Source organism: Arvicola amphibius, chromosome 4 (genome assembly GCF_903992535.2).
Source record: "Arvicola amphibius chromosome 4, mArvAmp1.2, whole genome shotgun sequence".
Lineage (NCBI taxonomy): Eukaryota > Metazoa > Chordata > Mammalia > Rodentia > Cricetidae > Arvicola > Arvicola amphibius.
In genome coordinates this window covers 128,501,645-128,519,929 of record NC_052050.1, presented here as the reverse complement: position 1 = coordinate 128,519,929, position 18,285 = coordinate 128,501,645, and the positions used below count along the sequence as shown (strand labels likewise).

The 18,285-nt window shown below is 46.1% G+C and overlaps 1 protein-coding gene across 2 annotated transcripts in view; it reads right to left on the bottom strand.

The window, feature by feature from the left end:
- Snx25 (sorting nexin 25) overlaps nt 1-16,370 on the bottom strand; it is a 100,821-nt gene extending 84,451 nt beyond the window's left edge. For both annotated transcript variants that reach the window (XM_038328028.2, XM_038328029.2), the window contains exon 1: nt 15,996-16,370. In XM_038328028.2, coding sequence (XP_038183956.1) covers nt 15,996-16,370 — 375 coding nt within the window. The remainder of the gene's footprint in view (nt 1-15,995) is intronic.
- Nucleotides 16,371-18,285: the final 1,915 nt, after the last annotated feature.

Sequence of the window (18,285 nt, the reverse complement as noted above, 5' to 3'; positions counted from 1 at the left end):
TTTCTGTAGAATAATCCTTTTATACACCGTGAAGATATTTTACTCTCATTGGTTTAATAAAGAGCCAACTGGCCAATAGCTAGGCAGAAAGAGGTTAGGTGGGTGAACTAGAGACTGAGAGAATGTTAGGAAGGAAGGGGTAGTCACAGTGCTGAAAAAAAGCACCACCAATGTGGTAGAGCGTAGATAAGAAATATGGGTTAATGTAAGTTGAAAGAGCTAATTAGTAACAAGCCTAAGCTATCAGCTGAGTGTAAACAGCTTGTTTGTTTCCTGGCCACCCAGCCCAAATAATCACACAGAAACTATTATTAATTACAACACTGTTTGGCCTATTAGCTCAGGCTTCTATCAACTAACTCTTACATCTTAAATTAACCCATTTCTATTAATCTGTGTATTGGCACAAGGCTTTGGCTTACTGGTAAGGGTCTGGCATCTGTCTCCTTCTGCAGCTACATGGTTTCTCTTTGCCTCTGCCCCTCTCTCTCTCTCTCTCTCTCTCTCTCTCTCTCTCTCTCTCTCTCTCTCTCATCTCTGTTTATCTGTATCTCTTCCAGCCTGGCTATGTTATAGGCCAAAGCAGTTTCTTTGTTAACCAATGGTAATAAAACATATTTATAGCATACACAGGAGAATCCCACATCAGCTGACCATTTATAACTAATAATAAGTTTCTGTATGATTTTTTGGGAGTGGGCTGGCAAGACAGAAAACCCTGCCTATAAGAAATCAGTATGGAAATTCCTCAAACACTAAAAAGAGACCTACTATAGCACTCCTGGGTGTTTATCTGAGAGCAATGAGGAGAGCATACAAAGTAGAGATTGCACACCATGTTTTCTGTATTCACAATAGACCACCCTAGGTATTTGTCAGCAGACAATGGATAAGGAAAATGTGACATATACACAATGGAATAAAATCATATCATTTTCAGGAAAATAGACAGAATTGGAGATCATGTTAAATTAGCCAGATATCAAAAGTATTATATGATTTCCCTCACATGTGGAAATTAAAAAGATTTTGTTTTAATGACTTTAAAGTAGAAGAGGGACTATTGGAGAAAAGGAGGAGCTGGAGAGGAAGGAAGGGAGAGCAACAGATCAAAGTATGATATTGATACATAAGGAAACTCAGTGAAGCCACCAACTTGTAGAATTCAAATGCTTTCATAATTACAGAACTATACTCCTGTAAAGCAGAAAAATAACTCCCCCAGCCTAACTTTGATTGCATCTAACCTTGAAAATTGTTCCAGATTATAAGAAAATTCCCTGAATGGCCAGGGTATAACCAGAGATGGATTCAGGCAAAGTAGACCTCCCCTAGACCAACCTGAACCTCTTCATTCCCTAGATCTCACACTATGCAATGCAATCTTCCCGATAATACTTTATTTTTTCACATTTATTCATGTGTGTGTGTGTGTGTGTGTGTGTGCGTGTGTGTGTGTGGGTGTGTGGGTGTGGGTGGGTGGCGGTCAGAGGACAATCCACAAGAGTTGGTTTTCTTTGTCTACCATGTGGGTTCTTAGGAGCAAACTCATGTCCCCAGGCTTGATGGCCAGCACCTTACTCACCACCCCATCTCCTCGGCCACCTTCCTGACATTTTACCAGAGAATTTTGAGAAGCAATCCATTCAACCACAAGAGAAATAAGATGAACCATATGAACACTGGGCCAGATCACACCTCACAGTGTCCTGACCTTCTCTATTCCAATGGTGATGGGGAACCTCTGTCAGCCAATGATCTTTAAGAGGTTAAACCAGGTTAGGGCATGACCTTTTGGGTACCCAAAGAAAACCGCCGGCCTGCCCAGGACCCGCTCTCCTCTCCCCTCAACACAGCAATTCTTGTGTCAAGCCCCCTCCACTCAGTCACCCCTTCCCATTGTCACTCAGAAGGCTCTGATAACAGGGCACAACCACAGTCCTATTGATTCTTTTCTCTTGAGTTCTCAGATTCTTCCTGCTCTTAGCACCTCTTTTGGCTTAGATGATATCTAAGTGACTACCAAATATTCTTGTCTAATCTGTCATACCATGAAAAGCTTAGAGCCACCCACCATTCATCATCAACTTGGTTGTGTTTGGGAAGACATTAACCCATTTAAACCTGCTTTCTGATTCATCAAATGGAATAATAGTGAAAGTCTCATAACTGAGAGGAGTAGATGAGTATTTCGTATAATGCTTAGTAGACAGGAAGCACTCAATAAATGTTTTTGCTGTTATTTCATCCACTTCCAAATCTTCTACCACTTCTTTTTAAAATTACCTTTTTTTAAGTACCTTATACAAAATGTCATCTTCCTCACCTTCAACAATTAGTTTTGCCTCCCACTTACCAAGATACCCGAAGTATCTCCTTGGTGCTCCCATTTCACCCCCATCCCTCACCCCCACTAGTCCCAAGCCTGATTCCTTCCACGCATGTCTCCCTGGTGCTGCTCTACCAAGCAGACTGTATGTCCGAGATTTTCATCCCCTTCCTCTGCACTCTGAATCTTTAACTCAGACATACGCGTCTGTTCCTCCTCTAACAGTGACAGCAGAGGCTAGCGTGCTGGCTCAGCAGTGAAGAGCACTTGTTCTTACAGAGGACCACAGTTCAATTCCCAGCACCCAAATGCCCAGATGGCCCGCTCACCACGGTCCGTAACTTCAGTTCCGGGGGATCCAATACCCTCTTCTGAGCTCAGAGAGTAACAGACATACATGGGTACCCAGACATACATGTAGGCAAAGCACCCAAACACATAAGGTAAATAAACCTAAAAACATTTTTTAAGTGGCTACAAATTCCCATCATGCACGACAACACTCTCCTGCAAGGCTGCCTTTCCTCCCTCCCTCCTCAGCCAGCTTCTAGACTGTGTGCCCCACAATCTCTATACTTCCCAAGCCCCACTCTTCAACCTGAAGGCCATTTCTGCCTCCGAGGCTACCTTCACCTCTTTACTAAAGCCCCATACAAATACTGGCATCTATTGGATGCCTACAACATCCACCAAGTTGCGGAGTACAGAGGCCACCCTTCCTGGATGTCTGCAATTGATGCGCCTGGCTGTTCACTCTTAGTTTTCCTCTCCCGAGTTTCTGCCCATTCCTCTCACTCTTCCGTAGACTGTTCCTCCTTTGCTCGTCCAGCTCCCTTCTACACAACCACTACCAACCCCTTTCCCAACAAATGCACTTGTTCAACCCTCATCTCACTCTCAAATTGCACATCTGCACACATGATTTCAAGTAGAGCACATCCACATCCACAGGTATGTCAAACCATTCAGGACCAAAGCTTTTACAGTCTTACCTCTCCCATGCCAAACCTACACAAATGACATCTGTATCAAGTCAATCACAAAGGCTGAAAGCTAGACCTCCCCTCTCCTCCCCTTAGTAAAGGTTTACTAGGCAGAAATGAAGAGTGCAAATAAAACTGACTAGACAGAAGGAAAACTGGGTCTGCAATCCATCCAGCTGAACTAAATGCATTAAAAACGAGAGGAAGGCCTACTGTGAGGTTCACACACGTATGCCACATGAGGATAAAACCAGGAACGGCAGGTGATTTAAGTGCTGAGTGAGTGACCAGAGGTATAACACTAGCCACAAGACACTCCCAGGTGAGGTGAAGTGTCCATTGTTTTAATGCCTCGGTCTCCTTCCTGAGACTGTCCTAAGCCAGTCAGAAATCCTGGATGCCTCACCAGAAGTTTGTTTGGAATGGGAACATCACCAATAAGATGTGAGGGAAAAGCCGGGCGGTGGTGGCGCACGCCTTTAATCCCAGCACTCGGGAGGCAGAGGCAGGTGGATCTCTGTGAGTTCGAGGCCAGCCTGGTCTACAAGAGCTAGGTCCAGGACAGGCTCTAAAAAAGCTGCAGAGAAACCCTGTCTTGAAAAACAAAAACAAAAGCAAACAAAAAAAAAAAGATGTGAGGGAAACATTCCAGGAGCATCTCTAGGAACTGTTTTGCTCCCCCATTCCAATCGTTTTCCAGCTCCTTTCAATTATTATCCCGTGAGGTTAATAAAAGAGATACAGTCACTTGACCAAGAACTGACTGACTCATGAGTAGGCGAGCCCAGGGATGCACAGAGAGGTGGAGCTGTGCCTTCCACTGAGCCTGCCTTGCCTTGAGATTATCTGCCACTTCTTAAAATAATAAATCACTTTAAGGTTTAAAAAAGGAAGTGGTGATAGGAATCAGTCATGCTTACAACATATTTTATTAGCTGGGTGTGATGCTTTATGCCTGGAAAACCAGCACTCAGGAAGCTGAGGTAGGACATTGCTGCATTGAGTTTGAGGACATTGTGTTTGAGGACATCCTAGTAAACCCGGGAGTTCAAGTCTGCCTAGACTATAGCCTGAAACCCTGCCTCAAAATGCAGGGAGCCGGTTTGCTAGCCGCCATTACAAGATGGCGCTGAGCCCCTGCACCACCGAGTAAACAACTCCATATATGGCAAGGCTGTAGACGGAATCTCTCGCATGCGCAGTAGTGCGCAGTAATCTTAGCCAATCCCGTGGCCGGGGGCATGGAAAGATGAGTGAGTAGCCAATCCAGGCATGACCCGTGTCCGCTCTCCCTATATAAGCGGCTGCCGTTTAGTGCTCCGGGCCCTTCGCTTCCTGCTCTCCCTACAACCAAGAGGCTCCAATAAAGCGTGATTTGAGAAGAATCCTCGACTCGGTGGTCGTTCTTCCCTGCTGGCCAGGGGGGTTCGCCGCATCAAAACAACCACCAATCCTGGCTCTGGTCCTTCCGTGTTTGTTTTTGTGGTAAACCTGAAAGTGGCTCGCAGAAATAAACCTTAATGAATCACAGTCTGGGAACCTGACTTTTATCAGAAGACTTCTAGAGCATAGGACTGACTGTTATGGTTCAAATCTGAGGGAAAAAAAAGTGCTAACTTAAAGCCTGTTCTCTCACTGCCCATGATGTACTGATTCCTTCCAGAAGTGTTTATCCCTCATCTACCAAGTCTCCTACTAAGTACTAAAGATAATAGAGTCGAGTTCCTGCCAGCCTAGAGTACAAGGGTTAATGATAAAGCACAGAGGACTACTCCCAGAGGGTGTAATATTAAAACTGTGAGCCGGGCGGTGGAGGCGAACACCTTTAATCCCAGCACTTGGGAGGCAGAGGCAGGTGGGTCTCTGAGTTTGAGGCCAGCCTGATCTACAGAGAGAGTTCCAGGACAACCAGGGCTACTTAGAGAACCCTGACTCCGGGAAGAAAACAAACAAACATTAAAACTGTGATAAGCACGAGAAGTATTTGGTGCTACTGAACATGTAAATCCAGGGGAAACTCTACCCAAGCAATGCTGAGGGCTGAAGGCAGAAAATGGAACAAGTACCAGAGAGACAGCAGCGCTGAAGAGAAGAGCCAACAGTCTACCGGTCAGAGGCGCTAGACACTGAGACTGGGGTTAGAGTAGAAACAATTGCCGCAGTTCAGACTAGAGCTAGGAATAACAACAGGAAGCTGCTGACAGGCTTTAATTAAACTTGCTACTGAGGAAGGATCTGCATAGGCCTGTCTTTTTAAAGAATAAATTAACGAAGCAGCCCACTCAAAGGCAGACAGACCAACTGAGGCTTAGCAGTTGCTGTGGTGGGGACATGAAAAGACAGGGCGAGTCTGCAAGATGTCAGGGGTCTCAGGCTGCTGAGTGAAAGAAACACGACAACCTTCCTACCTCCTATCAAGTCTTAAAAATAGCTCAGGGGAAAAAAAAGGAAGAAGAAAAAGGAAGATGAAGAAGAGGAGGAGAAGGAGAAGAAGCCACCTCTGTCTCCAGAATTAACCCCATTTGCAGCTCTAGGGAAGGGAGACAGTGGAGCACCAAGAAATGCCCTTTCCTTGGGCTCTGCATCAAGCAAGAAACTGAGAAACTAACTCACAGAAATGTAGATGGCTAAAGGGAAAACAGTAAGGGTGAAGGGGGTGGAGTAAGGGTGAAGAGGGAGGAGTAAGGGTGAAGGGGGAGGGGTAAGGGTGAAGGGGGAGGAGTAGGGTGAAGTGGGGAGTAAGGGTGAAGGGGGAGGAGTAAGGGTGAAGGGGGAGGGGTAAGGGTGAAGGGGAGGAGTAAGGGTGAAGGGGGAGGAGTAGGAGTGTTGGGGAGGAGTAAGGGTAGGATCAGATGGTGAGGTACTACTTACAAGAAGATAGCAAAAGCCTATAGCTATTATATTCCATATAAAGGTGAGAAATAAAGTTAATCTACTTATGAAAGAAATAAAAGTTGCAAATTAATTTTCCAAAAGGTGTATTCAACTAAGGTAAATAACAAGTCTTCACAAGATCGCCAGGCAAAAGTTGGAAGCATGGGGATGAGGGTGGAGTGGGGGGAAGGGGAGAGGGAAAAGGGGGAGAGAGAAGGGAAGGATTGGGGAGAGCTTGGGGGATTGGGAGGGTGGAGATGGAGGAAGGGTGGATATGGGAGCAGGGAAGAAGATATCTACATTAAGGGAGCCATTTTAGGGTTGGCAAGAGACTTGGCTCTAGAGGGGATCCCAGGTGTCCACAGGGATGTCCCCAGCTAGGTCCTTGGGCAGTAGAGGAGAGGGTGCCTGAACTGGCCTTGTCACACTGATGAATATCTAGAATATTGCCATAAACCTTCATCAGGATGGATGTTGATGGATGGAGATAGAGACAGAGACCCACATTGGAGCACTGGACTGAGCTCCCAAGGTCCAGTTGAAGAGCAGAAGGAGGGAGAAGATGAGCAAGGAAGTCAGGCCCGCGAGGGGTTGGTCCACCCACTGAGACAGTGTGCCTGATCTAATGGGAGCTCACCAAAGCCAGCTGGACTGGGACTGAACGAGCATGTGATCAAACCGGACTCTCTGAGTGTGGCTGAAAATGGGGGCTGACTGAGAAGCCAATGATAATGGCACTGGGATTTGTTTCTACTGCATGTACTGGTTTTTTGGGATCCTAGTCTGTTTGGATACACACCTTCCCAGGCCTGGATGGAGCTGGGAGGGCCTTGGACTTCCCACAGGGCAGGGTACCCTGCCCTCTCTTAGGACTGGAGGGGGAGGGAGGAGAGTGAGTGAGGGAGCGGGAGGGAAATGGGAGGAGGGGAGGAAGTGGAAATTTTGAATGGTATTATTTACAAAGCAATAAAATAAAAAAAAAGAAAACAAGTCTTCATTTTATTTTATCAATGTCCAAGTCACTTCCTCCTCGGCCCCAGAGGCACCTCACTTTAAATCAAATGCATCTTCCCACATCTAGTTTCCTGCTATTCAGGAAATCCCCAGGCCAACACACATGCAATGACAGGCTACTACTACCTAAAGGAGCTGGTGAGTGCAGGCTAGCCCCAGGCTAAGATCAAGTACCCCCTTAAAAGCCTAGCTCCCAAATGCAGCACATGACCCCAGAAGTCTACCCAAATACACCCATATTCATCAAGTTTTCTGGAAAGCTCTACCATGTTTGCATAAGTATGGGACTGTAACCCAGGACTCAAGGGTGTGACTTGGACTTGGCACTCAGGGTATACATAAGGTCTCTAAGGAAGACTAATTCTTGACCTCTGCATCCAACCAATCAACAGTACTTTGCTAAGCTTGTTAAGTTTGCATTTCTCTTTTAAAAGTCCAGTTGCAAAAACTCAAGTTTCTATGCAGTCATTTGAATGCTAACAGCCTTCAGCAGACACTATTCATTTTCAGAAGCCTGTACCCTCTGCAGCAGACTTGCTGAGTCACCTTTTTGGTACAACTGAAAACATACATTTTTAAAGAAAATCTAGGACACTGCCTACCCCAGTGTGATATAGTTTAGAAATGAACCCTACAGCATTTTTAAGCTAGCAACATCAATTACCAAGGTGACATCACTGCATACTCCCCGAACAAGAAAGCTGCTTAAGATTCTAGAGTTGGAAACAAACACGCAGGGAATGACCAGAATTAAGAGAAGGTTCATAGTAGAACACTAACATCCCCAGACTTCAACCTTCGTACTGAAGTGTAGGCAGTGGGTGTTCTAGTTGACCAACCCTTTGCTTCTGTGATAAAACAGTAACCAAAACCAGCATGGAGGAAGGAAAGGGCCCATCTGGTTCACAAGCTACTGTCTATTATCAAGGGAAGCTGAAGCAGCAGAGCCCATGAAGGAATGCTGCTTGCTGGCTAGCTTTCCAGGATCACAGGCAACTGCCTTTCTTATACAGCAGGGTCCACCTGCCCAGGGAGGTCACCCACCACGGGCTGGACCCTCCTGTATCAGTCAGCAAACAAGAAAATGCCCCAGCCATGCCCACGGGCCAGTCTGGTTAAGGTAAATTTTTTTGTTGACAACAAAACTAACCAAGGCAGAGGGACTCTTAGTTTGCTTGGTATCGAATACTGGCTAAAAGGAATGGCAGAATTCTTGACAATATTCTTAAATCAACCTGCCCTGTAACTAGTGATATCTAATAAAGTCTAAGAAAAGCCTTGATTACTTTTTTTTTTCCTGGCCTCAGAACTCATTCTGTATCTCAGGCTGGTTTAGTTGGAGCGCAGTATGCACTCAAGACTGGCTCTGGAGGCTGAGGCCCCTGGGGTGCTGGGACCACAGGCCTGAGCCAGTACTGGGGAGCACCGCAGCTTTAGTATCCCTCCTCACTGTTTCAGCACAACAGCCCACGGTGCAGTTCTCCTTTTAAGGCTAATCACATGTGTATGGCATTTCTATAGCTTACCTCCAATGTTATCACTCCTGTACCAGGAAGTGTCAAAAGCTACCAGGCCTACAGACTAGACTTCTACTCTCACTAATGGACTTCCACACGGCTAAGATTATCTTCCAGTCTTGGTTCCTGTGACTTACCGGATATATTCACTGACAGCGCAAATCTCAAATGGTCTCACTACTTGGTCTCCGAAACAGTTTCCCGGATTCTTTTAAGAAGTGATGAGAGCCGGGCGGTGGTGGCGCACGCCTTTAATCCCAGCACTTGGGAGGCAGAGGCAGGCGGATCTCTGTGAGTTCGAGGACAGCTTGGTCTACTAAAGCTAGCTCTAGGACAGGCTCCAAAGCTACAGAGAAACCCTGTCTCGAAAAACAAACAAAAAAAAAAAAAACCAACAAAAAAAAGAAGTGATGAGAATGTACATGCTCCCTTTAGACAGTGCTGCTGAATTCAGGCGCAGCTTCCTCACTTCCAAGGATGCTTGCTGCCTTTGATTGGCATTTCCTTTTATATTCCATGTGCCATATCGCTCGATTTTGAAGTTATTCATTATTCATATGTAACTTCATTTCATATGTATCAATCTTAAAGAAGAGTTCCTTACTAGCAGAGGAAAATAATCTTTCTACATCCGCAATTGCTGTTCATAAACCATGACATGATAGGTATCCAACACTTCTTGAATACATATTTGTACTTGTTTATACATTAAAATATATCTGGAAGGATGAATAGAAACTATTGCCGGTGCCTTCCTTTATATAAGGAAGCTTCCCTACACACACGCGCACACACACATACACACACACACACACACACGCACGCACACAGTTTATTCTTCCATATGCTTTTACTAATCATGTGACTGTATAGCCTATAAAAAGTATACCTGAAATTATGAAGAGCATGAACTTAAAGTGCAGTATCCCTGATGCCACAAAGAACTAGGCAGGATTCTATGATTTAAACGTTTTTAATTGGTATTTTGTAAACCAAATATCAATCCTAAGATTTAAAAGTCATTTTTAAAAAGCCACATTTTCCCCTACTGGTCACCATGACTCAAAACTCCCTCAGCTAAAAAGTGAACAAATATTCTGAACAGGACAGTAACTATATTATGCCATTATCTGTTATCAAATTATTGAGGATTGTTTATCACATTAGTATAATAAAGGAAAGCCACAAAGGGCTATGTATAGTCTCTCTAATTCCTGTTTCTTTCCTTTTCCTCTCAAGTAACTAAATTAAGTTTGTTTCACTCAAAGAACATTTGTATTAGTAAAAGAACCCATTTAGGAATCCTAGCATTCTGACCCAAGCCAACTAGGGCAGTGGATAGCTGTGTGAATGTTCTTACTGTCTCTCTGAACATCTGCCTTTCCATCCAGTCAATGCTACTGGGCCTGAGAGGGCTGCACAGGGAGTACTCTTGTTTATCTCCATCTTCCCAATGTCACAGAGCCAAGCACTCATCAAGACAGTAATTCAGGCTCTTAATGCTACTATTGCAAGGCTCTCGCTCTTTGCTAGGAAGCTGGGTGAACTTTCAAACCTAAAAAATGTCATCAAATACTTAACTCTTGTTCTTATCAAAATACATCTACCGAGAGCATACTATGTCCTGGCGCTGAGCAACTCAGCAGGCCAAATAAATAAATAAAACAACAACAACAAAAAAAAAAAAACCCGACCTAACAAGAGCAGAGTGTGAGTTCTATTTCAATATTCAGAAATGCTTATTGACTTCATCTGACAAACTTCCTGCACTTTTCTGTCCGAGGAACTTTCCGGTCTTCCATTAGCGCCTTCTTCACACGGCCACAGCCTTTTGTTTCCCACATGCTACAACACCCGACTTCCGTGGACGCTGCTATGCTATCCTTCAAGCTGCATTAATTGCCCATTCATCTTCACATGGTATAAATCAAGCAGAAAACATTAGAGGAGGTGAACTACTTTATCACATCAGCACAACAGTCCACACTGTGTCCAAAAAGCATATTGATAACTCTGGGCCCTATACATTTATGCTATTATAAATTGTTCAACTTACAATGAGTTTTTTTTTAAATAGTTAGTAAATTGTATTTAACAAAAGAGAAAAATCCAGAGTCTGAGACAGAAAAGGTGAAAAAAACATTGCTGACTGACATATTTGATGAAATCTCCATATTTCATCAAAATGTAAGCTATGTTCCTCTCTCTCACTACAGGAAGATATGTTTTGTATTTCCTTGCAGCAATAAGCTTTTAAATGGTTCATTTTTGCCCCATTTCTCCTGCTATTGTCTTGCTTGGACCAAGTGCTAGGGTCCGGCCAGCACCTGTGGCTAGGGAATGCTCAATCCCAACAGGTTAAATGGACTGGCAGAACACTGAACTACACCTTGGACTAGGAAGACTACACGATGACAGCCCTTTTAGAAAAACTGGTCTAAAAACTGCTACTGAGGACCCAGGCACCAATTATCGAAACTTTGGGATCAACTTTCTTAACCTGAAAGGTGAGAAAGCACAAAAGATGTGAGCCTATTCCACTTGACGAAAGGTCAGAGAGTTGGAGCTTATTTTTACTCTTCAAAGTTGTTGACGACAGGTGTGGCTACGCACCATGACCTAGGGTGTGGTTACTTGGTATTTTGGACATTAAGATGGCCCAAACAGGTGGATCCCCTTCATCCTGACCAAAGGACAGAAAATTCAAGCCTAGTCCTGCTCCTTCATTTTAAAATAAGAGGTTTGACATAGGGAGTGGCAGCCTACAGAATACTTGGCCTAGGGTGTGTTCACTGTCGATCCTGTCCAAAACATCAAATGCTTTACTCATTTGAAATAATGCCTTGATGTCTCAAGTACTGAAGCAAGTAACTGTTCTAGTTGTCCTTTGTGTCAGGTTAAAGCAGTCTTTTGCCTTCTCCCCACCCACTTCTTGTATTGGGGTATATAACCATATGAGCGAATTCAGTATTCACTGAGTTGCCCTCCCAGTACTATCCTGTCTGTGTTTCTTTCATATCTCTGTTCCTCCTACCTAACGTTCCCCATCCACACGTCCCCCATCCTAGAACATACAAACCCATCATGGCTGGACCACGAAAGAAGTCATCCCAACATGTGGTTTACAACAGAAAAGTTTCTTTATTATAATACAATGGACAGTTGAGGAGGAATTTCTGTCTGGGATGAAAACTACTTTTAATCAGGAGTTGTTCCCACTGATGCAAAACCAAAATCTGTGCAACTGTAAGGTACCCAGTAGGTACTAGATTAACTGGAAAGGAAAAGCACAAATTTAGTGACCACAAATAAACCTAGTTTTCCTAATTATCATCAGCAAACACTTGAGCAGCCTTCAGCTCCTATTAGGTACAGGGGATAATAACAAAACGTGTCAATTATAGATCCTAACAACGTGGAGTTTACAACTGAGAACACGAACGAAGCATCCAGAAGCATGGCAAGACTCTTAAACCCAGTGTGGTGGTCCACACCTACCATCAAACACGCATTAAGCAGCTGCAGCAAGGGGAAGAGTGCAGGGCCAGAGGTCAGAGGGATGGCTGGGAGGGGCGTGAGAACTCTGTGCAAGCTCGAGGGTCGAGTTTAGATTCCCATCACCTTTGCTGGGTGCATATACCCTGTGAAAACAGAACCTGCAGGGGATGAGACAGGCAGGTCCCTAGGGATCACTAGCCAGCCAGTGTAGGTCCAGTTTCAGTAAGACCCTGGCCTCAACCTGGATCAATGCAACCACACATACATGTGCACATGTATGCATGCATACACCATACATACAAAATAGAAAGATATTCTTTTATTGAACATAGATTTTTTTTCATACAATATATTCTGCTTATGGCTTCCCCTCCCCCGCTTCTCCCAGATCCTCCCCATTTCCTGGCCCACCCACATCCACACCCTTTCTCTCTCTCCTTAAAATACAAAGGGACATTTAAGATAATAATAAGATACAATAAAAGCAAACAGACCACAATAAGACAAAAGAAACAGGAAAAAGAGTCAAAGAAAAGGCATAAGAAACACACACACACACACACACACACACACAGGAAACCCATAAAAAATCAGAAACCAAAATATATAAACAAGTGGCCTATGAGATTTTAAAATGCCCAAAGCACTGTGAGACAAAAAAAAAAAAACTACCAAAATACCATTGAGTTCATTTTGTGTTGACCATCTACTGCTGAGCAGCAGGGCCTGCCCTGAAGTGTAGCTTGTATAGCCAGTGAGACTAGTTCAGAGAAAACTAACTTTTCCACTGTGAATAGTCAACTGGAGGTGGCTTCTGGGTTAGGGATGGGGGCTGGTGTCTACTTCCCTCTTGGCACTGGAGACCCATCTGGCTTAGCCCAGTGCAGGCCCTGTGGGTGCTGCCACCTTCTCTGTGAGTTCATAGTGTGCGTCAGTCCTCTTGTGTCTAGAAGGTCTTATTTCCTTGGTGTTCCCATCCTCTCTGGCTCTACGTCTCTCCAGGTCTACCTCTTCAGCAGATAACATTTTAATGAAGTTGAGCCACTGCCATTCCCCTGGCCCCAAAGTACTCGGGCAGTTTTCAGTGTTATGATAATATCAACCAAATGATGGAGACATCAGCTGTTGACCATTGGCCCCACTTAGGCACGTGTACCCACACTTACACGTGCACATGCGTGCATGCATGTGACACATACACTACATTTAAAATTTATTCTAAAAATAAAAAGAGTTCAAGGTTACTCTGGGCTCCATAGCAAGCTCCTGTCTCCAAAAACAAAAACAAGTCTATCTACTTTTAACAATATGTGCAGGGTTTTTGTTGTTGTTGTTGTTGTTGTTTGTTTTGTTTGTTTGTTTTTTTGTCCTCCACAGAAGAAAGTCAAAGAGGGAGAGGTGAAGAAAGGGGGAAGGATGGGATAGAAAGATGGATACCAGTCTTAAGGTATCTAGCTCATATGTGAACCATTCAAAATGCACTATATACGGAAAAGATTGTTCCTTTTTTTATTCTGGGTCTAAATTTCTCTAGTATTCACTGCTACGCTGTCTCCATTTGGTTCGCGGCTACACAGCCTCCCCCTCCACATATGGCAGATGACCAGTGGAGTCCAGCTTCCATTCTACTCCCACGGAACTCACAGATAGCATACACAATGCCGCGTGTCTGCACCTCCCAGCTTTCCATTCAAAAAGAGAATGTTTGTTTAAAAAACACCAATTACTGCAAATACAGCGAACAATAGGCTTGAATAAACAGCATCCACACCATAAGGAAAATGGAGTATGAGGTGACTAACACGCACTTCAATTTTAAGTGATAAGTAACTTCCTGATTATCTTTTTTTGTTTGGTTGGTTTGGTTTTGGTTTTGGTTTTTCAAGACAGGGTCTCATTGTGTAACAGCCTTACCTGTCCTGGGACTTCAAGCTCCACCTGTCTCTGCCTCCTAAGTGCTGAGATTAAAGGCATGTGCCACCACTGCCTGGCTGACTTCCTGATTGTCTTATTTAAAGCTCTTAAACAGGCTGACCGGTAATCCCTTTGCCTGGGTTAAAATTCCAGCCCTGCTAACATGTGAAATCAGATTGATGCAAGCTGGCTTGTTGTCACCTTTCAAGTACTACTCTGTTGTTGTTACTTTTGTTTAGTTCTGCAAAATCATTTTTCTAGATGAGAATCCAAATTTCCCCTTACTCAGAAATCAATCAATCCAGCAAGGTGGGCCAGGAGATCCGAAAGTGTGCACTTTGCAGAAAACAGACTTAGGAGTCCTCAGGTGCGGTTTGGGGACCCGGATAGGTGGATAAGAACACCCCAACTCTGAGCCTGACCCCACAGTTGGTACTTCCTTCCCTTTGAACCTGACCCCACCGTCCATTCACACTTCCTCCCCTTACTACATTTGCTCTACATTTGCTCCCAACCACTTAGCTATTGGCTTCTTTTGTTTGTTTGTTTGTTTCATAAACACTTAACTCCTATCTAAAAGTTGACTTCTCTATTGCCTGGTCCCCCCCCACAGGAATATAATCTGCAGTGAAATGGACTCTTATGTGGCTTTCTAATTCAGTCCAAACTTCCAGAACATGTAAGACTCGGCTTATAAAAGATGCTCAATCATTGTGAACTGAATTCTGTGTAAGTTCTTATGCTATTTAAGAACTGTGATGTGTCTTATACATCCATAAGCAAAGAGGTAAAGTTTTAGGGTCCTTACTTCTTCTTAGAGGTGGAGAAAGAGAGAAAGGAGGAACATGTCTACTCACCCACTCTAAGTTACAAATGAAAAATTCACCGTTAACTCAAGGGTTTTGAGCAAAATAGACAGTACTAGATTTTGGAACTGCTAATGTGTGTCCTGAACCTAAGTGAGGATGCCATTCTGAAGGCTCTGGGAAGTAATTTTAAAGAGCAGAAAGCTCTTCCAGAAAGTAGTAAACGACTCACGCCATCAGCAAATAGCAACCCTGGGGACAGCAGTCACTCCAACAAACCTTTTTATGAAGTTGAGCCACTGCCATTCCCCCTGGCCCCAAAGTCCTAGGGCAATTTCAATTTTATGAGGTTATCAATCAGCCAAGTTACAGTAAAACGAGATCTTTTAAAGGGTTATTATAAACAGACGGAAGGGAAAGGTTACTGTAAGACAAAGAGGAGAACCACACGAAGGAGGGCAGTTCTTTCCCGCATTCCATAACCACAACCGTGATGTCCTACACCTCGCTAAGGGCAGCTTTTCCTCTTAGCAAACAAACCACAGTGGTTCCTGGCGGTCCATCTCCAACTCCTACCTCTCCCCCTTTTAAATCAGACATCAACCTAAGCTGCATTACTTCTTAACCAATATGGTGGAATACTGGACATTATAGGTACGAGTACACGGGACGGAGTGAGCTACCCAACCAAGTTTTCCCGTCTGAAAACCGTCAGAAAGTTATCTCGCCAGCACTACCACGGATCGAAGACCCAAACATGATTACCAGTGCTGAGTGCGACGCCTGCGTCCTGTGGGTGCTGTGTACACGATTTTTCTCAGCACTCACCAACTGCACCCCAACATCGGAGACCCGCCTGGATCACTGGGTGCTCCGGGAGGATTGGGGCGGGGGGGAGGGGGGGAGATGAGTAAACACACCACGCGTGGCCAAGCCCGCACCGCCCAGTCTTCCGCGGGCTTCGGCTGCGGGAGGGCCCCCCGGAACCCCCCACCCCCACACCGGGGTCGGCGCGCGCGCGAGGCCGCGGGCACGCGACGGAGCCGAGACCGGTACTCACCCGCAGCGGACAGCGGACGGCCGCGGCCAGGCGGCTCCAGGAAGAGGCGAAGTCCGGCGGTCGGGCGCGCGGGCTCCAGCAGACGAGCGCGATCAGTGTCCCCAGCAGCCAGGCGGCCGCGGCGCCGCTCAGGTACAGACTGAGGCGCAGCAACAAGGCGCCCGGCCCCGCGCCTGCCGCCGGTCCCCAACCCGGGACCAGGCAGCACAGCGCCAGCGCGGCCAGGGCGGCCACGGCCGCGGGTCCCCGCCAGCCCCCGCCCGGGCCGTCCGCCGCCCGCCGCCCGTCCGCAGAGCCCGGGGCAGCGCGGCCGGGGTCTGCGGCGGGCGTGGGACCGCGGCGGACGCCGCTGCTGTCGGTGGCATCGTGGTGCATGCTGCTTCCTGGGCCGCTGGCGACAGGCTCATCTCCCGGCCCGCTGCCCCCCGGCGCCGCCCCGGGCCGTGGCCTGTGCGCGGCGCCCCGCCGCCTCGCCGCTCCCGCCGCCGCCGCTCGCGAGGCAAGGGCAGCCCGCGTTCATGCCCTCGCCGGCGGCCCTGCGCGGGAACCGCTCCAACAGACGCCGCCGCCCCCTCCCCCTCGGTACCGCCGCCCCGCGCCGGGCCCGCAGCTGCCCGCCGACCGGGCGCGCCCAGGTAGCGGGACCGTGAGGGGACTGGAACCCCACGGGCTTGAGACGCGCGGGGGCGGGGGCGGGAGCTGCGGCTGAGTGACGGTGGGGCGGGGTCGCCCCGCCCACCCGGGGGCGGGGGCGGCCGGAAAGGGGCGCGACCAATCGCGGCGGACCCCGCTAGTTCCCGCGCCCCGCCCCCGCCCCCGGGGACCGCGTCTGTTCGTGGAAAATTTTGCTGCAGGTGTCAGAAGCGCGAGTACTTCTCGGCTCAGGTGCTCCCTCAGTTTTCCCCCTCCGCTCCTCGCCGTGCCTACAGCCCCGCACCAGGCGTCTGCATTGCTCTCTAGCGTGCCGAGCATCCTCGTTCCCTTCCCGATCCTCACTTTTACTAGTTTCTTGCAACCTCCGCTTTCCGATCTTGCCGTCCCAGGGTAGGGAACAAGCCAAACACTAAGTGAAGCCTGGGGCTCCTACTTATGGAAAGGCTCCCAGAGTGTCCGCGTGGTACCAGAGAGTGTACACAGCTGCCATAATCAGTTTGGCTCCGATTTTGTGTTTCTGTTGCCAACAACTTCTCGGTACAAAAGCTGTTACCCACGCAAAGAAAACTGGTTCAAATAATTTGGAGAGTACTTGTTTCCCTCTTGTGTCTTGGTTGCAGACGATGTTTGCTGAGAAGATAAATGTCCAAATGCTACTCAACACTATGACAGAGCTGCCAACCCGATAAAGCAGTGCTGTCTTAGAGAGATGACAGAAATATAGGATTTCTGTAGAGATTGGGCGGGGGGGGGGGGGGGAAGAGATGGATTATAGAAGGCAAATAAAGAATAAAAAAGAAAGGAAGCTTGAGAAACAGTGAGCCTAGAAACTCTCCCCATGAAACTGCAATGAATTCCAAAATCTTTGACTTGCACTATTTTGTTTTGTTGTTTTGTTTCGTGATAGGGTTTCTCTATGTAACACTGACTGTCCTAGAACTCACTATGTAGACCAGGCTGGCCTTGAACTCACAGAGCTCTACTTGCCTCTGCTTTCAGAGTGCTGGGATTAAAGGTGTGCGGCCTAAACTGCACTGTTTTCAAATAAAGCAGTGATTTGATTTAATTTAGATTGCTCTCTGAGTAGGAGATAAGTAAAATAAGAATTAAAATGCAATGTTGGATATCCTAGCTACACTGTTTATTTAGTTCTTTTTTCTGTAAAGAAATTGTTCCATTTGTAATAAGTATTGTGCTATTTTATCAAAAAATAAGTCAGGATACTTATGAAGTAAACTGCTTACTTAAAACAAAGTTTCACATAAGAAGTTATTATTCAAAACAGAAGACCCACGTTTTCACTCCAAGTCTCCATCATAAATTTCCCCAAAGGCATATAGATTTCTATACTGGTATATTTGTGTTTTAAAAAGTAAAATTTGCCTGAAGATCACTGTGAAGCAGCCAGACTAGTCAGCCATATAGTCCAGGTAGTGGTGGTGCAAACCTTTAATCCCAGCATTAGAGAGGACTATAAAACAGGAGGAGACAAATCTCACTCTCAGCCTCAATCTGAGGATTTATAGAGGCAAGATAGCTTTTTTGTTTCCAGTAAGAGCTCTCTAGTGACTTGGCTGCTTTGCTTTTCTGATCTTCAGGTTGAACCCCTATATCTGTTTCTGGGTTTTTATTACTT